The following is a 21,644-nucleotide window of genomic DNA, read 5'->3' as shown; positions in this document are numbered from 1 at the left end:
CCATGGGAGAGGCCCTTTCAGAGGGCAGGATTATCGACACAAGTTCACTGCTCTCTGCTTTTACTTCCGTGCTTGGGATCAGATTAATTTTCTCCCTCTTATATTCAGACTTCCTGGCAATTCATGTGTTAACCCAATAAGAACAAGTGGATTTTTAAATATATCAGAAGCCTTGTAGTATATATGTATTCAAAACAGGAGAGAGACAGGAAAGAGGGGAGGAGAGGAAGGATCTGGGGAGGAGAGGATAGCTTAATAGTGCAGAGCCCGGCTGGTGTGGCACAGTGGTTGAGCGTAGACCTATGAGCCAGGGAGTGATGGTTGATTCCTAGTCAGGGCACATGCCTGGGTTGCGGGCTCGATCCCCAGTGGGGGGCGTGAAGGAGGCAGCCGATCCATGGTTCTCTCTCATCACTGATGTTTCTCTCTCTCGCTCCCTCTCCCTTCCTCTCTGAAATCAATAAAAAAATATATTTTAAAAATTAGTGCCATTGCCCTAACCAGTTTGGCTCAGTGGATAGAGCGTAGGCCTGCGGACTCAAGGGTCCCAGGTTTGATTCCAGTCAAGGGCATGTACCTTGGTTGCAGGCACATACCCAGTAGGGGGCGTGCAGGAGGCAGTGGTCAATGTTTCTCTCTCCTCGATGTTTCTAGCTCTCTATCCCTCTCCCCTCCTCTCTGTAAAAAATCAATAAAATATATTTTTACAAAATTAGTGCCATAGATCCTGTCTCCCTTTTACTCAGTGCCCGCCCCACAGGGAGCAGAGATGGAAGATGTGAAGGGCTGGGTCCTCTGTGGGTCTGGGTCCCACGTGTCCCATACTGTGGGCCTCTCATCATAAGGAGTGTGACTCTAATGTGGAAAGATGTGTGTTTTTCATGCAAGACCCACCGGGCAGGCAGATGCCGTGATGCTTCATCTCTACCACCTGCTGCAGTGCCGCACACAGTAGGTGCTCAGCGGTGACGTTTGTCATTGAGCTTTTCTCTATTTTTTCACACTGAGCATATGGTGATTGTATAATAAAAACACACACTCTCTTGGCCCACTCTCTCTGGAGCATGCCCACACCTTCCCCTCACTTCTTCCCTCAGGGCCTGAACCTGGCTCTCTCTCCTGAGCTCCCGGGGCCCTTCTTTGGCCTCTGTGGCTTGTTCCCTAAGCCCACGCAGCCCAGCTGGCTCACTTTTCCTACCTCTGTGACTTTCTAAATAAACTTCCGCCTGTATTTGAATATCCATATAAATTAATTAATTGAGTTTAATTAAAAAAAAAAAAAAGACCCATAAGGCAAACGAGCTCCTTCATCTGGTGCTCACCCAGAGAAGCAGCCATCTGTTCCCACTTGGAAAGGAACACTGGCTGAACTAGAATTTTGTAAGAATTTTGATAGGTGCTACTGTACGGTAGAGAAATGTAGGGGGCATTTAAGGCATCTTCATGAATAACTGACTGCATGGGATAAAGTCTTTCTTCCATGCAGGTTTTCGGACCCAATCCGCAGTTCAGAGGTGCTCCCATGGTACGAGACATGCCAATCACAGAGTGTGGGATGCCCCCGGCCCTCTGGTTGACTGACGTGGGGCGGATCTCTCTCCCCAGAGCCTCCATGTAAAGGACCCTTACGACTACGGCTTGGTACAAATAGACAAGATGAGCCCATGACCTTCCCCCCATCTGGAATCTGAAACGGGGAACAGCCAAAAAACCCAAAACAAAATGAAACAAAAAAAAGAGGCGGTAAGCCATGGGAGCTGAGCCCTGAAAGTCACACAGCGTCATTTCTGCAGTTTCCCACTGGTTACAGGTAAGCCGCATTCATCGTTAGAGGGCTTTCATGGACACAACTCACTAAGTTAAAATGTATGGGCACCTCTGACACGCCAGGCCCTGGTGTAGGGACTGAAGCCATAGAGATGAACAGCAGCCCCGTCCTCACAGCGCTTTCCCGGGAGCGTGCTCTCGGCAGCAAAAATAAATGCACGAGCAACAAACACGCACGCAAGCAAGAGGACGGCAGACAGCCCCGGTCCTGGAGCAAAGCCAGGGCCTCTTGTCCCCAGGAACTATTTTCTTTTTTTTTCTATTGATTTTTTAGGGAGAGTGGAAGGGAGAGGGGAAGACAGAGAGAAACATCCATGTGAGAGAAACATAGCATGACTGGTCCATGGTGTGTTTGGGGTTACTTAACCCCATCAACCACGCTTCCTCCATACTTACAGACAACAGTGGGACCCAGGGCCAAGCCAGAGCTGTTTCTCAAAAAGAAAATGTAGCCCTAGCCGGTGTGGCTCAGTGGATGGAGCGTCGGCCTGCGGAACAAAGGGTCCCCGGTTCGATTCCGGTCAAGGGCACGTACCGTGGTTGCAGGCTCCTCCCCAGCCTGGACCCTGGAGAATTCCCTGCCTCACGAATTTGCATCCCCCCAGGGTGGAAGGCTGGTGACCTAAGACAACACCAGTCAGATGCACCTGCATGAGGCGAAGCAACCCTGAGACACAGGAGCCAGGGATCCTCTCTGGGGAGGACAGCAGATCCTACAGCAGCAGCGGGCATCCCAAAAGTGGGGTCCCTCAAGTGCCCCCCAGGCGACGGCAGTGGGTGTGTGGTGGGGCTTATATGAGGACCAATCCGTGCAAATGGCCTCCAGGCCTGGTTCTCTGCCTCCTGGAGATTTTATAAGGCCCCTGATATTCTTCAATCTATCCCTCTTCACGCCCGGCTGGCGTGGCTCAGTGGTTGAGCATCGACCTATGAACCAGGAGGCCACGGTTCCATTCTCCGTCAGGGCACATGCCCGGGTTGTGGGCTCAGTCCCCAGTGTGGGGCGTGCAGGAGGCAGCCGATCCATGATTCCCTCTCATCATTGATGTTTCTCTCCCTTTGCTTTCCTCTTGGAAATCAATAAAAATTCCTCTTCAGCTTAAACCAGCAAGAGGAGTCTTGTTGGATGCCAGGACTCTCCCTGTATTTGAAGGGAGAAGAGTAATAAGCCAGTGAACAAGGTAATTTCAGATGGAGGCCAGTGCTGGGAAGAAGTCCCCACACGGTGATGAGAATGAAGGAAGCGGAGTGTGACATGGGTCCCGACTGCCCCCGGCAAGCCATCGGATGTAATTATGTATCGTTGGGTAGGGCCCATGCATTTGTAACGGGGAGAAAACCCTGCAGTGTGAGAGAGAGAGTGACAGGCAGGAGTGGGGACTACTTTTTTAAAAAAATATTTTTAAAATTGATTTCAGAGAGGAAGAGGGAGAGAGAAACATCAGTGATGAGAGAGAATCATGGATCAGCTGCCTCCTGCACGCCACACACTGGGGATGGAGCCCGCAACCGGGCATGTGCCCTGACCGGGAATCAAACTGTGACCTCCTGGTTCATAAGTCGATGTTTAACCACTGAGCCACGCCGGCTGGGCGGGACTATCTTTTGAAGACGTGCTCAGGGAACTTGTCTGAGGTGAAATGTGAGCTGAGACCCGAAAGGTCAGAAGGAACCAGCCACAGAAAGATCTGGGCGAGAAGGCTTCTGGGCAGCAGGAGAGAAAATATAAAGGGTGAACCTGGGATGTTGAGGGATGGGTGGCAAGGTGGTGGGTTTGCAGTTCAGTGGGAAAGAGGAGCCTGATGAGATTGGGAAGGAGGTGGGGACAGGCCGTGCCCCCTTGTGACCCTGCCTTGCTCCCCGGATCGCTCCCTCTGGGGAGCCAGCCGCCATGTTGTGAGGACACTCAAGCAGCACTGGGGAGACGCTGGCTCGTGAGGCACGAAGGCCTCCTGCCTACAGCCTCGTGATGAGACATCTTGGAGGTGTATCTTCCAGCCCCGTTAAAGCTTTCAAATGAGTCCAACTCCAGCTGTCACCTTGACTACAGCTTCATGACAGACCCCGAGCCGGAACCACCCAGCTCAGCAGCTCGGAACTCCGGACCCCAACGGGCGTGAGATCATACATGTTTGTTGTTCTAAGCCACTGAGTTTTGGGGTAATTTGCTCCCTCCATCCATTGTTCACAGCTGGTGTCTCTTTTGCTTGGCGGGTGCTCCTGCTTCAGTATTTTGACTATCAGTGGGAGTAATGATACCGAGAGGAGTCATGAATGAGACGGAACGGTGGAGGCAGAGAGGGAAGCGCACCCTGGGAGGGCTGAGTCACTCGTGCTATTTGGAGGAAGACGGAGCCAAGATCCGCAGCCCAGCTGGAGCGTGGTCGTGACTGTCTGCGTCGGGCTGCTCCGGGTTTGCAGGTTTACGGTGCCCTCGCTGGAAATGCCCCATGACTTGGGGTGGTATGGGTGAGTGCTCTTCCTCGTTCTGAACCTGAAGTTGGAGGTCTGGGCTGTTCTCCTGGGCTGGGCAGGGTGCTCAGCCCAAATATGGGCACCGGGGGTGGGTCGGTGGCAGAAGCTGCCTCCACCCTGCTCCTCTGTGCAGTCACGGCCACATCCTCACCCCACCTCAGCCTCTCCAGCCGGTGGGATCGGGCTGTGTGGAAGGTCCACTTCTTCACCTCTTCTTCTTTTTTTAAAAAAATATGTTTTTATTGATTTCAGAGAGGAAGGGAGAGGGAGAGGGAGATAGAAAGATCAATGATGAGAGAGGATCATCCTGCACGCCCCACACTGGGCGTTGAGCCCACAACCCGGGCATGTGCCCTGACGGGAAGTCAAACCTTGACCTCCTGGTTCATAGTGGTTGATGCTCAACCACTGAGCCATGCTGCCAGGCACCTCCTCATTAGGGAGGGCTGGGTCATACGGAGCCATGTGCCTCCTCTGTTCTGCCTGTGCCTGAGAGTTCATTTGGATTGATTCCAAGGACGTTTTAATGGTAGTTAGGGGCAGGAGGTGTTGGGATTTCAGCTCACTCTAATAATTTGCTGACATCAGATATGTAGCATTTCCCCCCTTTTTGGCATTAATTTTTTAAAAAAACATTGACTAGAAAAAGTTCCAACAATACAGAAATATCCAAAGTGAGCTCCCCTTTCTCTTCCTGCCTCTGATTATTTGGAGCATCTCCAGCTCTTCTCGAATACACAGAGTTCTGCGATGAGGGTACTTGTTCACATGTCCACGCACAGGTGGGCAGGTGATTCCAAGACAGATTCCTGGAAGCTTATCTGCAGATGTTACCTAGAGAGGTACCTCCAGTGGCCCTTCAGGACTCTACCAGCACGTGATGGCGACAGCACAATTCCTTTCCTTTTGCCAACACTGGATATGATCAAGTTTTAAATCTGCATTTCTCGGATCCCTAAGTGAGCATGAGTGTCATATCTCAACGAGTGGCCATTTTAATTTTTTCTCCTGTGAACTGCCTGTCCTTGTCCTTTGACTATTTATGTACTGGAATTAAAAGCTTCATCCTTTGATAGGGCTACGTATTTTAGGCCTATGATGCATGGTGCACCCAGTGCCCGCCACTTGTCTTTTATCTTTGACATGGTCTCTAGCCCTTGAGATGTTTTACATTTTTATGATGTCAAATCTGTCCTTTAAAAAAAAAAAAAAGATTTATGGCTTCTGGATTTTGTGTCTTGCTTAGTTAGGTTTTCCCACTCCAATAATATAAAAAAATAATATACAATATTTTATTTCAGTATTCTGTTTATTTAAGAATTCTGTTTGGCCCTAACGGGTTTGGCTCAGTGGATATAGCGTCGGCCTGTGGACCAAAGGGGTCCGAGTTTGATTCTAATCAAGGACACGTACCTTGGTTGCAGGCTCCTCCCCGGCCCCAGTCCTAGATGGGGTGCATGTAAGAGGCAACCAATCAATGTATTTCTATCACATCAATGTTTCTCTATGTCTTTCCCACTCTCTTCCATTCTCCCTAAACATCAGTGGAAAATATCCTCGGGTGAGGATTAACAAAAAACAAACAAAACAAACAAACAAGAATTCTGGCCCTAACCGGTTTGGCTCAATGGATAAAGCATCAGCCTGTGGACTGAAGGGTCCCGGGTTCGATTCTGGTCAAGGGCACACGCCCGGGTTGCAGGCTTGATCCCCCCCAGTAAGGGGCATGCAGGAGGCAGCCAATCAATGATTCTCTCTCATCATTGATGTTTCTATCTCTCTCTCCTTCTCCCTGAAATCAATAAAAAAAATCCTATATAATAAAAGGGCAATATGCAAATTGACCATAATGGCAAAACAACCAGGAACAACTGGTCACTATGACGCGCACTGACCACCAGGGAGCAGACGCTCATTGCAGGAGCTGCCCCCTGGTGGTCAGTGCACTTCCACAGGGGGAGCGCCCCTCAGCCAGAAGTGGGCTCATGGCTGGCCAGCACAGTGGCGGTGGCGGGAGCCTCTCCACAGCTGCGCTAAGGATGTCTGACTAACGGCTTAGGCCAGCTCCTTGCAGGGAGTGGGCCATCCCCCGAGGGCTCACAGGCTGCCAGAAGGATGTCTGACGGCCAGCTTAAGCCCGATCCCCCGGGGAGCAGGACTAAGCCGTCAGTCGGACATCCCCTGAGGGATCCGGACTACGAGAGGGCGCAGGCTGGGCTGAGGGACCCACCCCTGAGTGCATGAATTTTTGTGCACCAGGCCTCTAGTATAGCAGGGTATATGAGCTCTGTTTCTCCACAGCCTCACCACCCTGAGCATCCACAATCTTTCCAAATCTTGGCTAAAAGCGAACCCTATGCCTCTCACTTTTTTAATTAGCATTTCTTTAATGATGAGTGAGACCCAGAATCTTCGAGTGGGGACCGGTTACTGGCATGTCTTTCTCTGTGAACTTACTGACACTGTCTTGGCTCCTTTCTTTCTGTTGGCTGTTGGTCTTTATCTTACTGATAAAGGGCTCATTGTTTATGAAGGAAATGAGTCCTGTGTCCTGCCACACTTGTGGTAAATGAGCTCCCCAAGTTTGTCCTTATCTCTCTGCTGTCTGCTAGTCCATCTGTTGCTGGCGACTTGGTGCAGTGGGAGGGGGAGGGGCAAGCCCTCACCACACCTCACCAGTCATCTGCCCTGGGCCTTCCCTGCACTTGGCACATCCCTAGGGCCAGCCCCGCTCTTTACAGGTGTTGTTTTCTGAGCATTTGTGGTTAGATCTTTACCTTGGACTCAATTCCATTTATTTGCCTTTAACTTTCTAGCATTCTTTATTCCTCATAATTCCTGGTAATGAGTAGTTTCTAGCCCTATGATGGATTTAAAAAAAAAATTTATTATTGATTTCAGAGAGGAAGGGAGAGGGAGAGAGAGATAGAAAAATCAATGATGAGAGAGAATCATTAATTGGCTGCCTCCTGCATGCCCCACACTGGGGATTGAGCCCACAACCTGGCATGTGCCCTGAGCAGGAATTGAACCATGACCTCCTGGTTCATAGGTTGACGCTCAACCACTGAGCCATGCCAGCAGGGCCTTATGATGGATTTGTTAAACACATCTTTTTCGGTCATGTTTAGAGGGCTGGGCTGGAACGGTGGTTGGAACAAGCGCTCAAGCTGCCATCTTGATTCAGTCTTTCACCATTAATTCTTACATAATAATCACATGACTGATTTCAGTTATTATCTCTTTTGGTTTTAAATTTGATTTTCTTCAAGCTTTCCGGCTTAGAACCATGTCCTTTGCAAATAGTGATCATTTTGCCAAAGACATTTTAACAAGCTCGCATTGGTGAGCCACACTCTCATTCACACAAACTAGATGGCCAGCCAGACATTTTTTAATTGAAAAAAAAAATTAAAAAGTCAACTTGCAGACTAGAGGCTGCTGGTCAGCTCATGCTGGGCTGAGCACCCCAACAGTTTCTACCAGGCAGCGGGAGAAAAGGGGGTGCTCTATCCAAGCAGCAGCCTCCTCTCTCCGGTTAATATTGAAGTCTCAGAAGTGGCTTCTTTGGCGGTCACTTCGCATCTCTCAGACCTCCCTGAGCCTGGCCCACTGGGCCTCCATGCTGGGAACTCGGGGTGCCCTCTCCTCCTTCCCTTGTGCTCCTCCTCAGTTTTTGCTTCATCCTGTCCCCTCATTTGCTCCTTTCAACGTCTAATCCTCTCCGGCATCCTGCCCTCATCCTTCCTGTTTCCATGACTTTCCCAGGATGATCCACAGAATGCCAGCCTCACCAAAGGATTCAGAGGTCAAACAAGTTTGAGAAACTCTGACGACCACGTCAACCTCCTGGAAGTGGGTGGCACTTTAAAGATCCTTCAGTGAAGACGTCCTGTCGCTGTTTCGGCAGCCAGGCCCCGGCTGCAGCAGCCTGTCCGTGCACCCGCACTAGCACCCCGCACAGCTGGTGTTTGCCGGGTGGGAGTGGTTAAGCTGCACTGCTTGCAGTGGCGAGAGGTGTGTGATGGGGTAACCCCGGAAGTTGGCCAGAGCTTGGCCAGGGAGGCCATCTATCTTCAGAAAGAACCTGGATTGCCTTAGCCGGTTTGGCTCAGTGAGAAGAGTGTCGGCCTGCAGACTGAAGGGTCCTGGGTTCGATTCCGGCCAGGGGCACATGCCTGGGTTGCGGGCTCAATCCCAAGTGTGGGGCGTGCAGGAGGCAGCGGCCAATGATTCATCATTGATGTTTCTATTTCTCTCTCCCTCTCCCTTCCTCTCTGAAATCAGTAAAAATATTAAAACAAACAAACAAACCTGGATTAAAAAGTGACACGTTTTACTGGCTACCACTGCCACTGCCTGATCAGAGAAGGCAGAGTGACAGGGACAGGAGCCCGGATGGCAGGCCGGCCCCCCAGGCCGGGGCCGGGACAGAGCTGCTGTGGGGCCCAGGCTGCTCCCGGGAGGTTCCGACTTCAGAGGCGGCTGAAGCAAGTCTTGGCTCCGGGAAACGTACGAGGAAATTCGTGGGTGCCACACTGACTCCGAGGAGCTGCTCAACAGCCAGGCTCCTGATGGCAGGACAGTGGCCCCTCAGGGGCCTTGCCCAGAACCTTCTCTCCAGGCCACGGCCACTAATGTGGCTCAATTCCAAAGACCCCCATTCGTGCTTCAAATTCCTGGGAAGCAACGTCTGATGGGCCAAGTGGATCAAGCCGGCATAGCAGGGGACGGGGTCTGTGCCATCCTGGCTATGGGGAGGGCAGGGCCCAGGCAGCCTCCAGGTGGCATGGCTGTGCCTGTGGCCCGAGAACCGGCCCCTGCAGTGGAGGGAGAGGAAGCCCCTGCAGAAAGCAGTTAGGGGGGTTCAGGCCTCACAAGGCCAGGCTTCCGGCAGGTGCACAAGCATCACCTGAGGATGGCCCGAGGCTCCTGAGCCAGGAAGCTGGTGCATCCAGAAGCCCGAGGAGGGCGCCGGTCCCTTGGCCACACTGGTTCGCCATCCAGCTCCTTAGCAGGAGGGTGGGGCGCAGACAGGGGCCCTCTGTTTGTGGAGAAAACTATGCTCACTACTCTTTCCAGAGTACAGGCTTGGTCTTCTCAACAAATCCTTCCGTTGTGTTTCTGAGGTCCAGCAGTATTATGTATTCATTGTTAAAAAGAATAACAGTGAAAATGATAGCTAACGTTTAGGACAGTGATGGCGAACCTTTGAGCTCAGTGTGTCAGCATTTTGAAAAACCCTAACTTAACTCTGGTGCCGTATCACATATAGAAATTTTTTGATCTTTGCAACCATAGTAAAACCAAGACTTATATTTTTGATATTTATTTTATATATTTAAATGCCATTTAACAAAGAAAAATCAACCCAAAAAATGAGTTCGCGTGTCATCTCTGACACGCGTGTCATAGGTTCGCCATCACTGGTTTAGGAAGTACTTGCCAGTCACAGGCACAACCTAATGAGGTGGGTCTTCTCACCCCATTTTATAAAGAAACAGGCACAAAGGCCACTGACTTGCCCAGCTTCCCAGTCCGGGAGGATGGAGGCCACATGGGCACCCGGGTCTCTGTGATCCAGAACCCAGGCACCCGCCCCCACGCAGCACACCTCTGGGTCTTACTCCCAATCACAGGCTGACCACGCTCTCGGTTTATGCCTGTCGTCCCAGCACAAATGACTATTTTTGTTGTTGTTCATCCTCACTCCAGGATATTTTTCCATTGGTTTTTAGAGAGAGTGGATGAGAGGGGGAAAGACAGAGAGAAACATTGATGTGAGAGAAACACATCGATTGGTTGCCTCCTGCATGAGCCCTGACCAGGGCCTGGGGGGGGGGAGGAGGGGGGGGAGGGCAAGGAGCCTGCAACTGACGTACATGCCCTTGACTGGAATTGAACTTGAGTCCCTTTGTTCCCAGGTCCCTTGGGTCTGCAGGCCGATGCTCTATCCACTGAGCCGACCGAACCGGCTGGGGCCTGGCACCATTATTAACAGGACCTCCTTTCACTCTCAAGAGCATCCTGGTTTGGATGGTAATTTTTAAGGAAACTAGGCCAGGTGGAACCTAGATTAGCAACAAGATGCTGGTGGGCAGAGCTGGGGAAAACAGCCTGCAGCTGCCCCTCACGGTCCCCGTTCCGGCTCCCCGTGCCCGTTCCCAGGCAGGCCTGTGCTGTGAGTGAGAGGGCACTCACCCCCCTGGGCACTGCAGGTCAGCTGGACAAAGGGCTCCGCCTTCTCCCTGCTCCCGCTCCCCTGGTGCACTTACCAGGGCCTCCTGCCTGTCACTCCTTAGCCGGCTAGGAAAGTGGCAGCTGCGCCCTGAGCGGGTTCCCTAGCGGTGGGCACCGAAGCTTAGGGCTTTCGAACCTTCTGGTCCAAGCTTGCAGGTGAGTCCGAGAGCAGAGGCCTTGGGCTCTGCACTCCCTCCGGGCTGTCCTAGAGAGAGGGCAGATGGAGAGGATGACATGGGGTGCCCTTCAGAACTGAATCAAATAGCCTTTTTTTTTTTTTTGGTACATCCTCACCTGAGTATATTTTTCCATTGATTTTCAGGAAGAGTGAAAGAGAGAGAAACATCAATGTGAGAGGAACACATCGATGGGTTGCCTCCCGCACACGCCCTGACCAGCAAGGAGCCTGCAACCGAGGTACGTGCCCTTGACTGGATTCGAACTCGGGTCCCTTCAGTCCGCAGGCTGACGCTCTATTCATGAAGCCAAATCGGCCAGGGCTGAATCAGATAGTCTTTGCCTCACGTTGCTCACAGGCCGAGTTGTGTGTGTGTGTGTAGGGGGGCCAATGGGGGGGGGGAGAGTTTCTACAACACAACCAGCCCCTAGTTAATGAAGCTGTGGGAACAAAGTGCACGTCAAACACAACAGAGGAAGCAGAGGTTATCAGTCAGCCGCTGCCTCAACAGTGCCACGTCACCAATGACCCACAGCGCGTGGCTTACTGGCAGGAGCCTTTCTTTGTGGCTGTGTCTGCTGATTCACTGGGACAGCCCTGCCAATTCAGCTGGGCCTGGCCAGCCTGGCCCCTGGGCGTGGGTTTGGTGGAAGTGTTCCCTGTTTCTCCTCCTCCCGGAACCAGTGGGCTACACAGCAGGACGTGCGCTCCTGGCAATGGCAGAAGCCCAAGAGGACAAGCTCTGCCATTCAGGTCTCATCTCCAAACGCCTCAGTGGCACATCAGTCCCGGAGTACAGCCCAAGGGCAAAGGCCCAGGAGGAGCCCTGGCCGGGTTGGCTCAGTGGATAGAGCGTTGGCCTGAGGACTGAAGGGTCCTGCATTTGAATCCGGTCACGGGCACATACCTTGGTTGCAGGCTCTGGTTGGGGTACATGCAGGAGGCAACCAATTGATGTGTCTCTCTTTGTCTCTCCCCTCCCTTCCACTCTCTCTAAAAATCAATGGAGAAATATCCTCCCGTGAGGGTTAACAAAACAAACCAACAGAAAAGGCCCTGGAGGTCCACCATTCCCACCGTGGGAGGGAGAGGAAGGAAACACTTGTCAAACAATAATCCAAACCTCACAGCGGGGCTCACAGAGGCGGTGGCCCTGGGCCCAGGCCTTGAAGGAGAAGCTGGCCTTTTAGTGCAGGAGGGAGAGGGCACTGCCGTCAGGGGATGAAACGGGGTGGGGTAGTTAAGGTAGCTGTGGGGGGCAGCTGGCCGTAGAGGTCCCCTTGCTAGGAGCCCGGAATGCCCTTTCTTTGAACATAGTCCTCTCTGGGCCCCTCACACATTTCTTTCCAAATTCTAAAACTTCAACTCTGTGTCACCAAACACAAGGTCAAGACTCCGTTTTCGCAAAGAGTCATATTGAAAAGTGTAGTGCTCACCCCGACCCTGCGGATGGATGCCGGTTTCCCTGGGCACAAATCAGCCGCTTTCACAGCACGCCCTCCCCCATTTCAGGGTTTGGGTCGCCAACCTCATATCCCAGGAGCTGCACCCCCGTAGCTGTGACCCGCACAACCCTTCTTATCGCCTCCTCGATGGCAAAAGCAAGGAGGCCAAGAGGTAAAATCAAAATAAAGAACTCACGCCCTGGCCGGTGTGGTTCAGTGGATAGAGCGTTGGTCCGCAGTCTGAAGGGTCCCAGGTTCAATTCCAGTCAAGGGCACACACCTCAGTTGCAGACTCAATCCCCGGCCCTGGCGCGTGCGGGAGGCAACCCATTTATGTTTCTCTCACATCGATGTTTCTCTCTCTCTCCCTTCCTTCTACTCTCTCTCTAAAAATCGATGGAAAAATAGCCTTGGGTGAGGATTCACACACACAAAAATAATAATAATAAATAAAGAATCTGGCCCTGGCTGGTTTGGCTCAGCGGATAGAGCGTTGGCCTGGGGACTGAAGGGTCCCGGGTTCGATTCCAGTCAAGGGCATGTACCTTGGTTGCAGGCACATCCCCAGTGGGGAGTGTGCAAAAGGCAGCTGATCGATGTTTCTCTCTCATCGATGTTTCTGGCTCTCTATCCCTCTCCCTTCCTCTCTGTAAAAAATCAATAAAATATATATTTTTTAAAAAATAATCTGGAATGGGGGCCTGGGAAGCCCATAGAGGACTGGCAGCGGGCAGGGCAGGCGATCCCGCACACAATGAACTGGGGCCAAACAATGGCGGGAAGGATGGCTATAGGACAGGATGCAAACAGCACAAACCCTGACAATGTGAAAACAAGAACCCACAGCCTGGGGAGGGGGCCGGAGGGAGGAAGTGGGTGAGCTCATTTCCTCACCCGAAGTCGCAGGCTGTCTAGAGATGCCATCTACAGTTGAAACAGGTTTAAAGACCGAATCCAGCCTCTTGGTAGTTTCCCGTCCTTTCGGAGAAACAGTGAAGAAGCACAATTATTTGCAGTTCGGCAGTTTCTAGATTCATTTAGGCTTCCTTTTTGCTCCGTTGAATTTAAATACTTTTTCCAAAAAGACCTTGTATTTGGGTCCTTTTTTTTTTTTTTTTGGTAAAAGTGTTCATCCATTTACTTGCCCCTTTCTCCGAAAACATGCGGAAGGAGGTATCTCCAATACCGTCATACTCTTCAGTGTTAGATGAATTTATATATATATATATATATATATATATATATATATATATATAATTTATTTATTTTTAAAGAAATTCATCTAACACTGAAGAGTATGACGGTATTGGAGATACCGCCTTCATATATATATATGATTTCAGAGAGGAAGGGACAGGAAGAGAGAGAAACATCAATGATGAGAGAGAATCACTGATTGGCTGCCTCCTGCATGCTCCCTACTGTGGACGGAGCCTGCAACCCAGGCAAGTGCCCTGATCAGGAATTGAACCGTGATGACCCCTCCCCCGCCCCCGGCTCATAGGTCCGATGCTCAACCACTGAGCCACGTGGGTCAGGCATGAATTTCTTATAATGAGAACGCCCTACAATTATAAAAGCAAAGCCTTTTCTTAAAAAAAAAAAAGTCTTGAAGATAAATTCGTTTGCTCCTTGGCCAGCACCTCTCACTCAGGCATCTTCCTCCCGGGACGGTCCCCTCCGTGGGAGGGGGGCCCTGCATCGCCCGGGGGGTCCGGCTGGGGGCGGAGGCCTGTGGCAGGTGTGGGGGGGGGGGCGCCTGGGAGTCAGAGCCTGTGCTCCATGTTCAGCCCAGGGACTGAGCCTCTCGGCTCGGCCTCCTCGTCTGTCAGCCCAAGAAGCCGGCCTCTCAGGTTACATGAGGGACATGTGATGTGCTCACATGTCCATCCACAGGGGAGTGCTCACGAGAGAGGCCTGTTTACACTGTGCCATCAGAGAACCACTTCTAACCAACACCAGTGCCAACCCGGCTAAAGGCCAAGTTTGAGAGGCCAAGTTTGAGAGTTCCCGGCAGATCCATCTGGCTGCTTTGAGCCCTAATAGCCACTCTTATGGTCTCAGCTCCATCTAGTGTCCACATCAGGACACAGTCACATACAGGGTGGGGCAAGAGTAGTTTGTATGGAAAACAATACGATAATAAACAAGAATGCAAGAGTAAACTGTTTCACACTCACAACTGTAAACCTGCCCTTGCCCCACCCTGTATAACTGGCTTATTGCAAACACTGAATTCCATACTTGCAAAAGGTACAGCACTCATTAGGCAAACAGGACCAAAAACAGATCAATTTAAAACACTCCTCCTGCCCCAACCGGTTTGGCTCAGTGGATAGAGCGTCAGCCTGTGGACCAAAGGGTCCCTGGTTCGATTCCGGTCAAGGGCACGTACCTTGGTTGCTCCATGGCCTGGGCCCTGGTCGGGGCTCATGCAGGAGGCAAACAATCAATGTGTTTCTCTCACATCGATATTTCTCTGTCTTTCCCTCTCTCTTCCACTCTCTCTAAAAATATCAATGGAAAAATATCCTCAGGTGAGGATTAACTAACTAACTAACTAAAACATTGCCCCCACCCCTACTAAGATTTGGTAGCAAGTAGCATACAAATTTAGTTCTTCTAAAGAATTGTTCATTCTTTCTTTGAAAGCACGTATTCAAGTAACAGATAATACTTATAATTAATCCTGGGAATTTCTGCAAGAGGAGAGAGACATGAGGGCCTTGAGGGGCGGTCAGAGTGCCCCTGGCTGTCAGGGGAGGACTGAGCCAGTGGGTAGTGTGGGGCTGTCTCTCTCCGCAGGGCTCCCGACAGGGAAAGGCCGGGGGTCAGAGCAGGGGGGCCAGGAAGGGTGTCATGGAGGCCACTGACCCAGTGCACTGGCCTGGGAAGGAAGGGACGCCAGGAGAGGATGGGAAGCTGGAGAGGAAGGGACAGGGATCGATCCTCAGCGGGGGTCAAAGAACAGGGTCTGTGTAGATCAAAGTAGAGATGATGGCTCAGGAGGTTAGGCCAGAGATGGGATTTCTGGGTAAGATTTCCGCAGTCACCTTTGTGACAAGCTGTGGGTGTGGCTGAGAAGGTGGCCTCTCAGGCCGTTGGCGAGGCCAGGCCTGTGAACCCTGCGGGGATGCGGGGAACAGGGAGGGACAGAGGTAGAAAACAAAGCCAAATCCTTGGGGAGGTGGAGACAGGGCTAAAGGCCAGTCCATGAAGAGGAGCACTAGAGGAAGGCGCATCCGTGGCTGAACCTCCACAGGGGACTGGTTTTATTAAAAATACTAGAGGCCTGGTGCACGAAATTTGTGCGGGGTGGGGGGTGGGGGTGGGGGTAGCTCTCTCAGGTGGGCCTGCACCACCCTCTTACAATTCGGGACATCCCTCTCGCAATCCGGGACCTCTGGCTCCTAACTGGTCGCCTGCCTTCCTGATCACCTTTAACTGCTTGCCTGCCTGCCTGATTGCCCCTAACTGCCTCTGCCTTGGCCCCCACACCCGGGACCCAGGCTTCCCTCCATCTGGCTGGCTGCAGGCACCCAGGAACCAGGCCAGCCGCTGGCACCCAGGACCCCGGGTGGCACCATCCGGGCAGGCACCCAGGACCCCAGGCAATGCCACCTGGGCCCCGGCTTTGTCAGGAAGGATGGAAGACATCTGGCCTACCTGGTCTAATTAGCATATTACCCTTCATTAGTATAGACTAGAGGCCTGGTGCACAAAATTTGTGCATAGGTAGGGTCCCTAGGCCTGGCCGGCAATCAGGGCCGATCGGTGCCTTCCGGTTGGCAGCCAGGGCCTCCATTCCCTGGCTGTCAGCTGCCAGTCGGGGCCTCCTTTTGTTCTGTGCCTCCCCCTGGTGGTCAGTGCACATCATAGCGAGTGATCGAACTCCCGGTCGAACTCCCAAGGGGACATTTGCATATTAGTTTTTTATATATAGATATTTTTATTGATTTCAGAGAAGAAGGGAGAGGAAGAGAGAGAATCATTGATCAGCTGCCTCCTGCACACACCACACCAGGGATCAAGCCTGCAACCTGGACATGTGCCTTGACCAGGAATTGAACCGTGACCTCCTGCTTCATAGGTTGATGGTCAACCACTGATCCAAGACGCTGGACAGGGGGGAGGCGTTTAGATGAGGGCAGGACTGGGGTCCGGGAGGGGTGCTGGCAGAGGGAGGTGCTGCCACGAACCTCTGTCCTGATACAGCTTCCAAAGAACCACTGGTCCTACTTCTTTTGGAACTTCTCTCAGGAGGGGACACATGACAAGCAGGTCAGTGCAGGACCTGTCAAGCCAAGGACCAGAAATTCCTAACTGCAGGCTGCGCTGCACAGGAGGTGGCGAGGATGAAGGCTTTCCCCCAACCCATCACATTCAAGGCCGAAGAAAACACCAAGTGCAGGTACAACCTCAATGTGCTTTTAATTACGAAAGATGTAAAATGATGCATTATAAAACTTGGAAGCTGCTTTATACAAAGTCCAATCTTTAAATATTGTTTGACAAGGGACCTGGGAGTTACGACACTGGCGGGAAGTCTGATTCGTTGCTGGGATGGTTCCGTCACGAGCAATGAAAACACGCTCAGAACCATCTGCGCATCAATCAGAAGAGCCGGTGAGAGTCAGAACTGGAAATGTCTTCAAATATGCAAATGGACGGGAATACACAACAAACCGTTCAGCTCAGGGAATATACAGTAGACTTGGGAGAACGGAAACAGGACAGGAGAATTCATGTTCATCTTGACATGATCAAGAAAATGTTCTCCGAACACTTCATGTCCTAGAAACCACAACCATACAGAGAGAAAAAATGGAAAGAGACAGATTTTAGTTCTATGCTGTTTAACTCCTAGTAAGTGAGAGTACAGGCATCGATTTCTTGTAACAAAACTAAATATTGAAAAATATTTAGAATGCAGCCACATCGGAGGCCACGGATTGCACCTGGCTTGTCTTAAAGGCACCAGTGAGTGCAGACTTACCCACCGAAGGTCAGAGCGACTACCTGCCCATGGTTGTCCTTGCCACCATCTAAGCAAAGTGGGTTGTATAATGCCCAAAACCTTTCCACAGAAAAGATCGGACTGATGGACCTAAGGACAAATTCAATTCAGTGCTAAGCCTTATTGTCATTATTATACTCCCCCAAACAGCCACTTTTCCCAGAAGCCCCTGGGGCAGCGCAAGTCATCACGTAGGTCTTGGGGTCCCCAGCTATAAGGTGGGGCTGCCTCGCACACAGAGAGAGCTGGGACCCCGACACTGATGATCCCCATGGGTAAGGCACTGTGAAGAGTGAATTATGCTGGGACCCCCACTTTTAAGAAAAACCACTTATAACATCAGAACCATTCTGTCTGAAAGGCCAGACCAGATGTTGGGGGCCTTGGACACAGGGAAGGCAGCCAGGAGCTGGCTTCTTTCGGCACATGGGGTGCTGTGTGCCCTCACAAGGAAAGGCCCTTTACTTTACCAGGGCCCCCTCCCAGGTCTTTTCTGGGATCTGAACGTTCAACTGGGAATAAAGCTGGGAAGGGGAGGCCAGCTGCTCCCTCCTGAGCCAGCCCTCAGCAAGGACTCTGGTTTGATTTCCTAATTCAACAGCAGGGACTGGGGGCTGATGTGAAGCGGGCAGACTTGGGGCCACAGTGAAAGATGGAGCTGCTCACCACCAGGGCTGTTCGAAAGGCTGGAGGGCAGGCACCGCCTCTGCAGAAGGAAAAGCATGGGCGAGGTCTGCAGAGGTTGGCAACCAGGACCCTGGGACAGGCTCCTCCTGCCATGAGGCACAGCAGTCAGACTCAGACCCGCAGAGCACAGCCTCGCTGCTCTGGGTTGGGAGCCGCCTCGTGACCGTCAGGAGGGACACGCCTGGTGTCTCTGGAAGGGCGGTGGCTGTCTAGGCAAAGGTTCCGGCACCTCTCGCCTCTCCTTTAGTGCCCATCCTCTCCTCCTGGCCTCCCTGCCCGGATTCGGCCCAGACCCCCCTGAAGGGGCGCTCAGCAGGCCCTGTCCCCTCTGCTCCCTTCAAACCCAACCGCCATGTTTCTGGTCAGGGGCTGGCCCAGCCTAAGTGAGAGGAAACTGGGAGTTTGGAATACTCTTTTATGCTAAGGTGTCAATGACTAATGATGGTTCCATGAAGTAGGCCTTCATTTTACTACAGAATTCCTTCAACTTCAAAGACTGAAGCTCAATTTTAAAGCAACTGAGAGCAAAATATGGATCTGAGAGGGAAGAACTTTTGAGGGGAGGCCTGTGGACCCCCGAGGCCCAGCATTGGGCGGCCTCAGCTCGCTCGGCCACGGGGATGTGCTCAGAAGTCGGTCTGCACCTACCTGCTTGGAGCTCAACCTCGAGGAGGGTTTGCTCTGACGGTGGGTTTGCTCACCTAGTGTTAAAAGCATATTAAAGTGCACGCTTGACTTAACCACAGGCACAAGTGTCTGAAAAGCTAAAGCTCTGAGAAGATCTGGCGAGGAATAGGGACAGTAGAGATTAGACTGCCTTACAGCAGGCAGATGCATTCATTCCTGCATTCATTCATTCATTCATACATTCAGCACGCAGTTATGCAGCACCTGCTCAGTGCCAGGCACTTGTTGGTACTGAGGGTTCAATGGTGAATAAGGCACAGTCCCTGCCTGCCCCCAAGGCGCTGAGGGTCCAGTGGAGTTACATGAACACTCCAGGTCCACAGACAAAGCTTCGCTCTGCTGCTGCTCAGCGGCTGGCCGCGTCTGCGTCAGACCTCGGCCGTCCTCTCCAGGCGGTGTGTGCGCAGAGGCCTGCACACCTGGAGCGGGCCCAGAGCTTGCCTGAAGGACGTCACGTGTCTGCGAGACACCTGCAGGCCCCTTCTTGCTTCTAGTCCCCGAGAAGCGCTGCTCCTTCGTTCAGGCTCATCCACTGCCAGGGGCTTTTCCTTCAGCGACTGAATACAACCGTCTTCCCTTTCCTCTGGTCCGTAGGAAAAGGCGAACTGCAGCAGCAGAAAGGAGATTATAAATGGGAAGAAAACAAATGACCATGCGGCTTGCTCAACTCGAGTCTGCTCTTGGACTCCTGGTGCAAATTCTTCTTCATATTAGAATTAAGGCATCTGAGAGCTGCGGCTCTCGATTCTGCCCTGAATAGCTCTGCCGCCAGCGGGCAGGTGCCCAGCCATCACAGCTGGGTCAGAGAAAGCGTCTGGGGCTGTGGTACCGTCGCTCGAGGCTGAGACAACTCCCGGAGGCCTGGGGCCCCTACCTGCCTCCACCCCAGCCGGTCCCTCCTCAGGGTTGACGTGGGTCAGTGGTCTGAGCACTGCATGGTGCTCCTGGGCCTCTGCCCATGACCTCTTTCTTTTACACACTGACCGGCTGGGTGATGGTCACGGTGATGACCAGCTCGTTGGAAGTCCCAAATGAGCCTGCCTGCAACAGGGTCGCCTGCGCCGCAGGCCCGAGAGGCAGTGCCTCAACTCTGTGGTCCAGGATGAGTCACTGTGTATGAGGTGGGACCTCATCACAGAGCTGGGAGCCGTGGAATTGGTTCGTTCCATGTCAGAAGCCCGGGATAACGAAAGCCCAGGGGTGCTGCGGGCTCCATTCTGTTCCGTTTTACTTCAGCCGCTCAGATATAAATTAGACCACCCCATTCCCTTCCATTCACAGTCGGTCGGCTCGAAACGTCTCTTCAACAGAGGGGTCAAGCAGGCCCATGCTGGAGTCACTTAACATGTTGAGTCCATCCATGCTCAGCGGCTCAATTTGGAGCTCTTCTTCCAATGGGAATGAAGTGTCCATGTTCAGACTGACCTCGGGCATGCCCTCCAGCTCACTGCCGAGGTCTCTGAACAGGCCAGAGCTCGAGTCCTCTGGAAGAAAGAGCAAGAGGGAAAGGGCGGATTAGGAGGCGTGAGGGCAACAAGCTGATGATACCCCCAAAACGCTACCCTGTCATCCTCCCAGCCAGGAAGGACAGTGATCGCTGTGTCCCAGCCACTTCCAGGCCTAGTTTGTTCTGGAATCTACGTTCTTCCCAGTCAGTTCCGCAACCCCCTCCCCCGCCGCCAACTATTTTTAATGTGACTGCTCTTTATTTTTTTGTTTGTTGATTGTTTTTTTTTTAATCCTCACTCGAGGATATTTTTCCACTGATTTTTAAGGAAGTGGAAAAGAGAGGGAAAGACAGAGAGAAACATCAATGTGAGAGAAACACATCGATTGGTTGCCTCCTGCACGAGTCCGGACCAGGGCCCGGTCCAGGGAGGAGCCTGCAACCAGGGCATGTGCCCTTGACCGGAATCAAACCTGGGACCCTTTGGTCCATAGGCCAATGCTCTATCCACTGAGCCAAACCAGCCAGGGCACGCAACTCCCAATTTTGCAGGCTTTCTCCGGTTGTACAGTGGTCACTCACTGAGAACTAAGTATTTCAGAAAAGACTCACTGCCTCGGTCTCCGGGCTGGACACCTGCAGCTCACACAGGAAAAGCCGAGCTGGGACTTTCCTGTTTTGCTTTATCTAATGTTGTTGCCGCTTACACGACCTTGCAATGGAATCTGTACCAACACAGCAAAACCAAAACAGCACGGAAGCTGCGGGTGGCCCACACTCACCGGTCAGGAGGCTGTTGGGGAAATTCCCGCAGTTGGAATACAGGTTTGGTCTCAAATGAAACGAGTCCTGTGGCTCCTGGGGACCGTGCTGCACCAGGGGCACCTGGAAGATCAAAGGTCACATTGTGAGGAACGACCTCTAAAGCTGAGGAGTGAGTAACACCATGGCTCCCGGGGCAACCCAGAGGGAACGCCTCTTCCAGTCCCTTCCCTGTGGGATCGGAGTGCCTGGCCGTCGTGCTACCACCATGCAGGCAGGGCTTGGTGTGGAGCAGGGCCCCTGAGGTCCACAGTAGGGACCTGTCCCCATCACGCACGGCCCGGCCCTCTCAGCCATCCCAGGAGACGCCGAACTGTGGCTTCTGTGCCCTCTGGCCTCTGCCCCCTGCCCCTCCTGTCACACGGAGGTCCGTGGGAACTGCCATCTGCGGGAGCCCTGTCAAGGCTCCCCAAGGAGCTGATGTAGCCAACAGGTTCCCTTCCTCTTTGGTTTCCAGAAAAACGAGGGAACAGAAGCCCTTTCTTCTCTCGGAGGGAGGGGCCGCAGGCGAGGCCTCGCTATGAGAAAACCGCTAAGAAGAGAGGTCAGAGCCGGGGCCGCTCCCAGGTGCCTTCCCAGAAATTAAGTTTCCAAACTATTTTTAAAATCTTTCAAAAGTCGGAGTTTCCATCATTTGTCTGGGAGACACTGACCATGAGACTAACATGGCTTCTCCAGACAAAGGGAGGCAGCCCACTGGTTCTACCCCGAGGCTTTCCCACGCCTCCTCGGGAAACGTGTGTCTGTATTTCACTGTGTGAAGTGCTGGAAAGTGCCCCTCTGTCCTTACTCCATCCCAGAGGCCAGCCCCACTTACTA

General features: G+C 52.4%; 1 protein-coding gene across 1 annotated transcript in view; it reads right to left on the bottom strand.

Annotated features, from left to right (window-relative positions):
• Positions 1-21,644, bottom strand: part of CRTC3 (CREB regulated transcription coactivator 3) — a gene marked incomplete at its 5' end in the record, with an annotated part of 1,283,408 nt that overhangs the window by 1,170,881 nt on the left and 90,883 nt on the right. The window contains 2 exons of the mRNA XM_081114743.1: positions 16,584-20,040; positions 20,786-20,888. Of these exons, the coding sequence (XP_080970869.1) occupies positions 19,832-20,040; positions 20,786-20,888 (312 nt within the window). The 3' untranslated portion in view covers positions 16,584-19,831. The remainder of the gene's footprint in view (positions 1-16,583; positions 20,041-20,785; positions 20,889-21,644) is intronic.

This window comes from Myotis nattereri (genome assembly GCF_964212035.1).
Source record: "Myotis nattereri genome assembly, chromosome: 21".
NCBI classification, from domain to species: Eukaryota; Metazoa; Chordata; class Mammalia; order Chiroptera; family Vespertilionidae; genus Myotis; species Myotis nattereri.
This window is presented reverse-complemented; position numbering and strand designations above follow the sequence as displayed.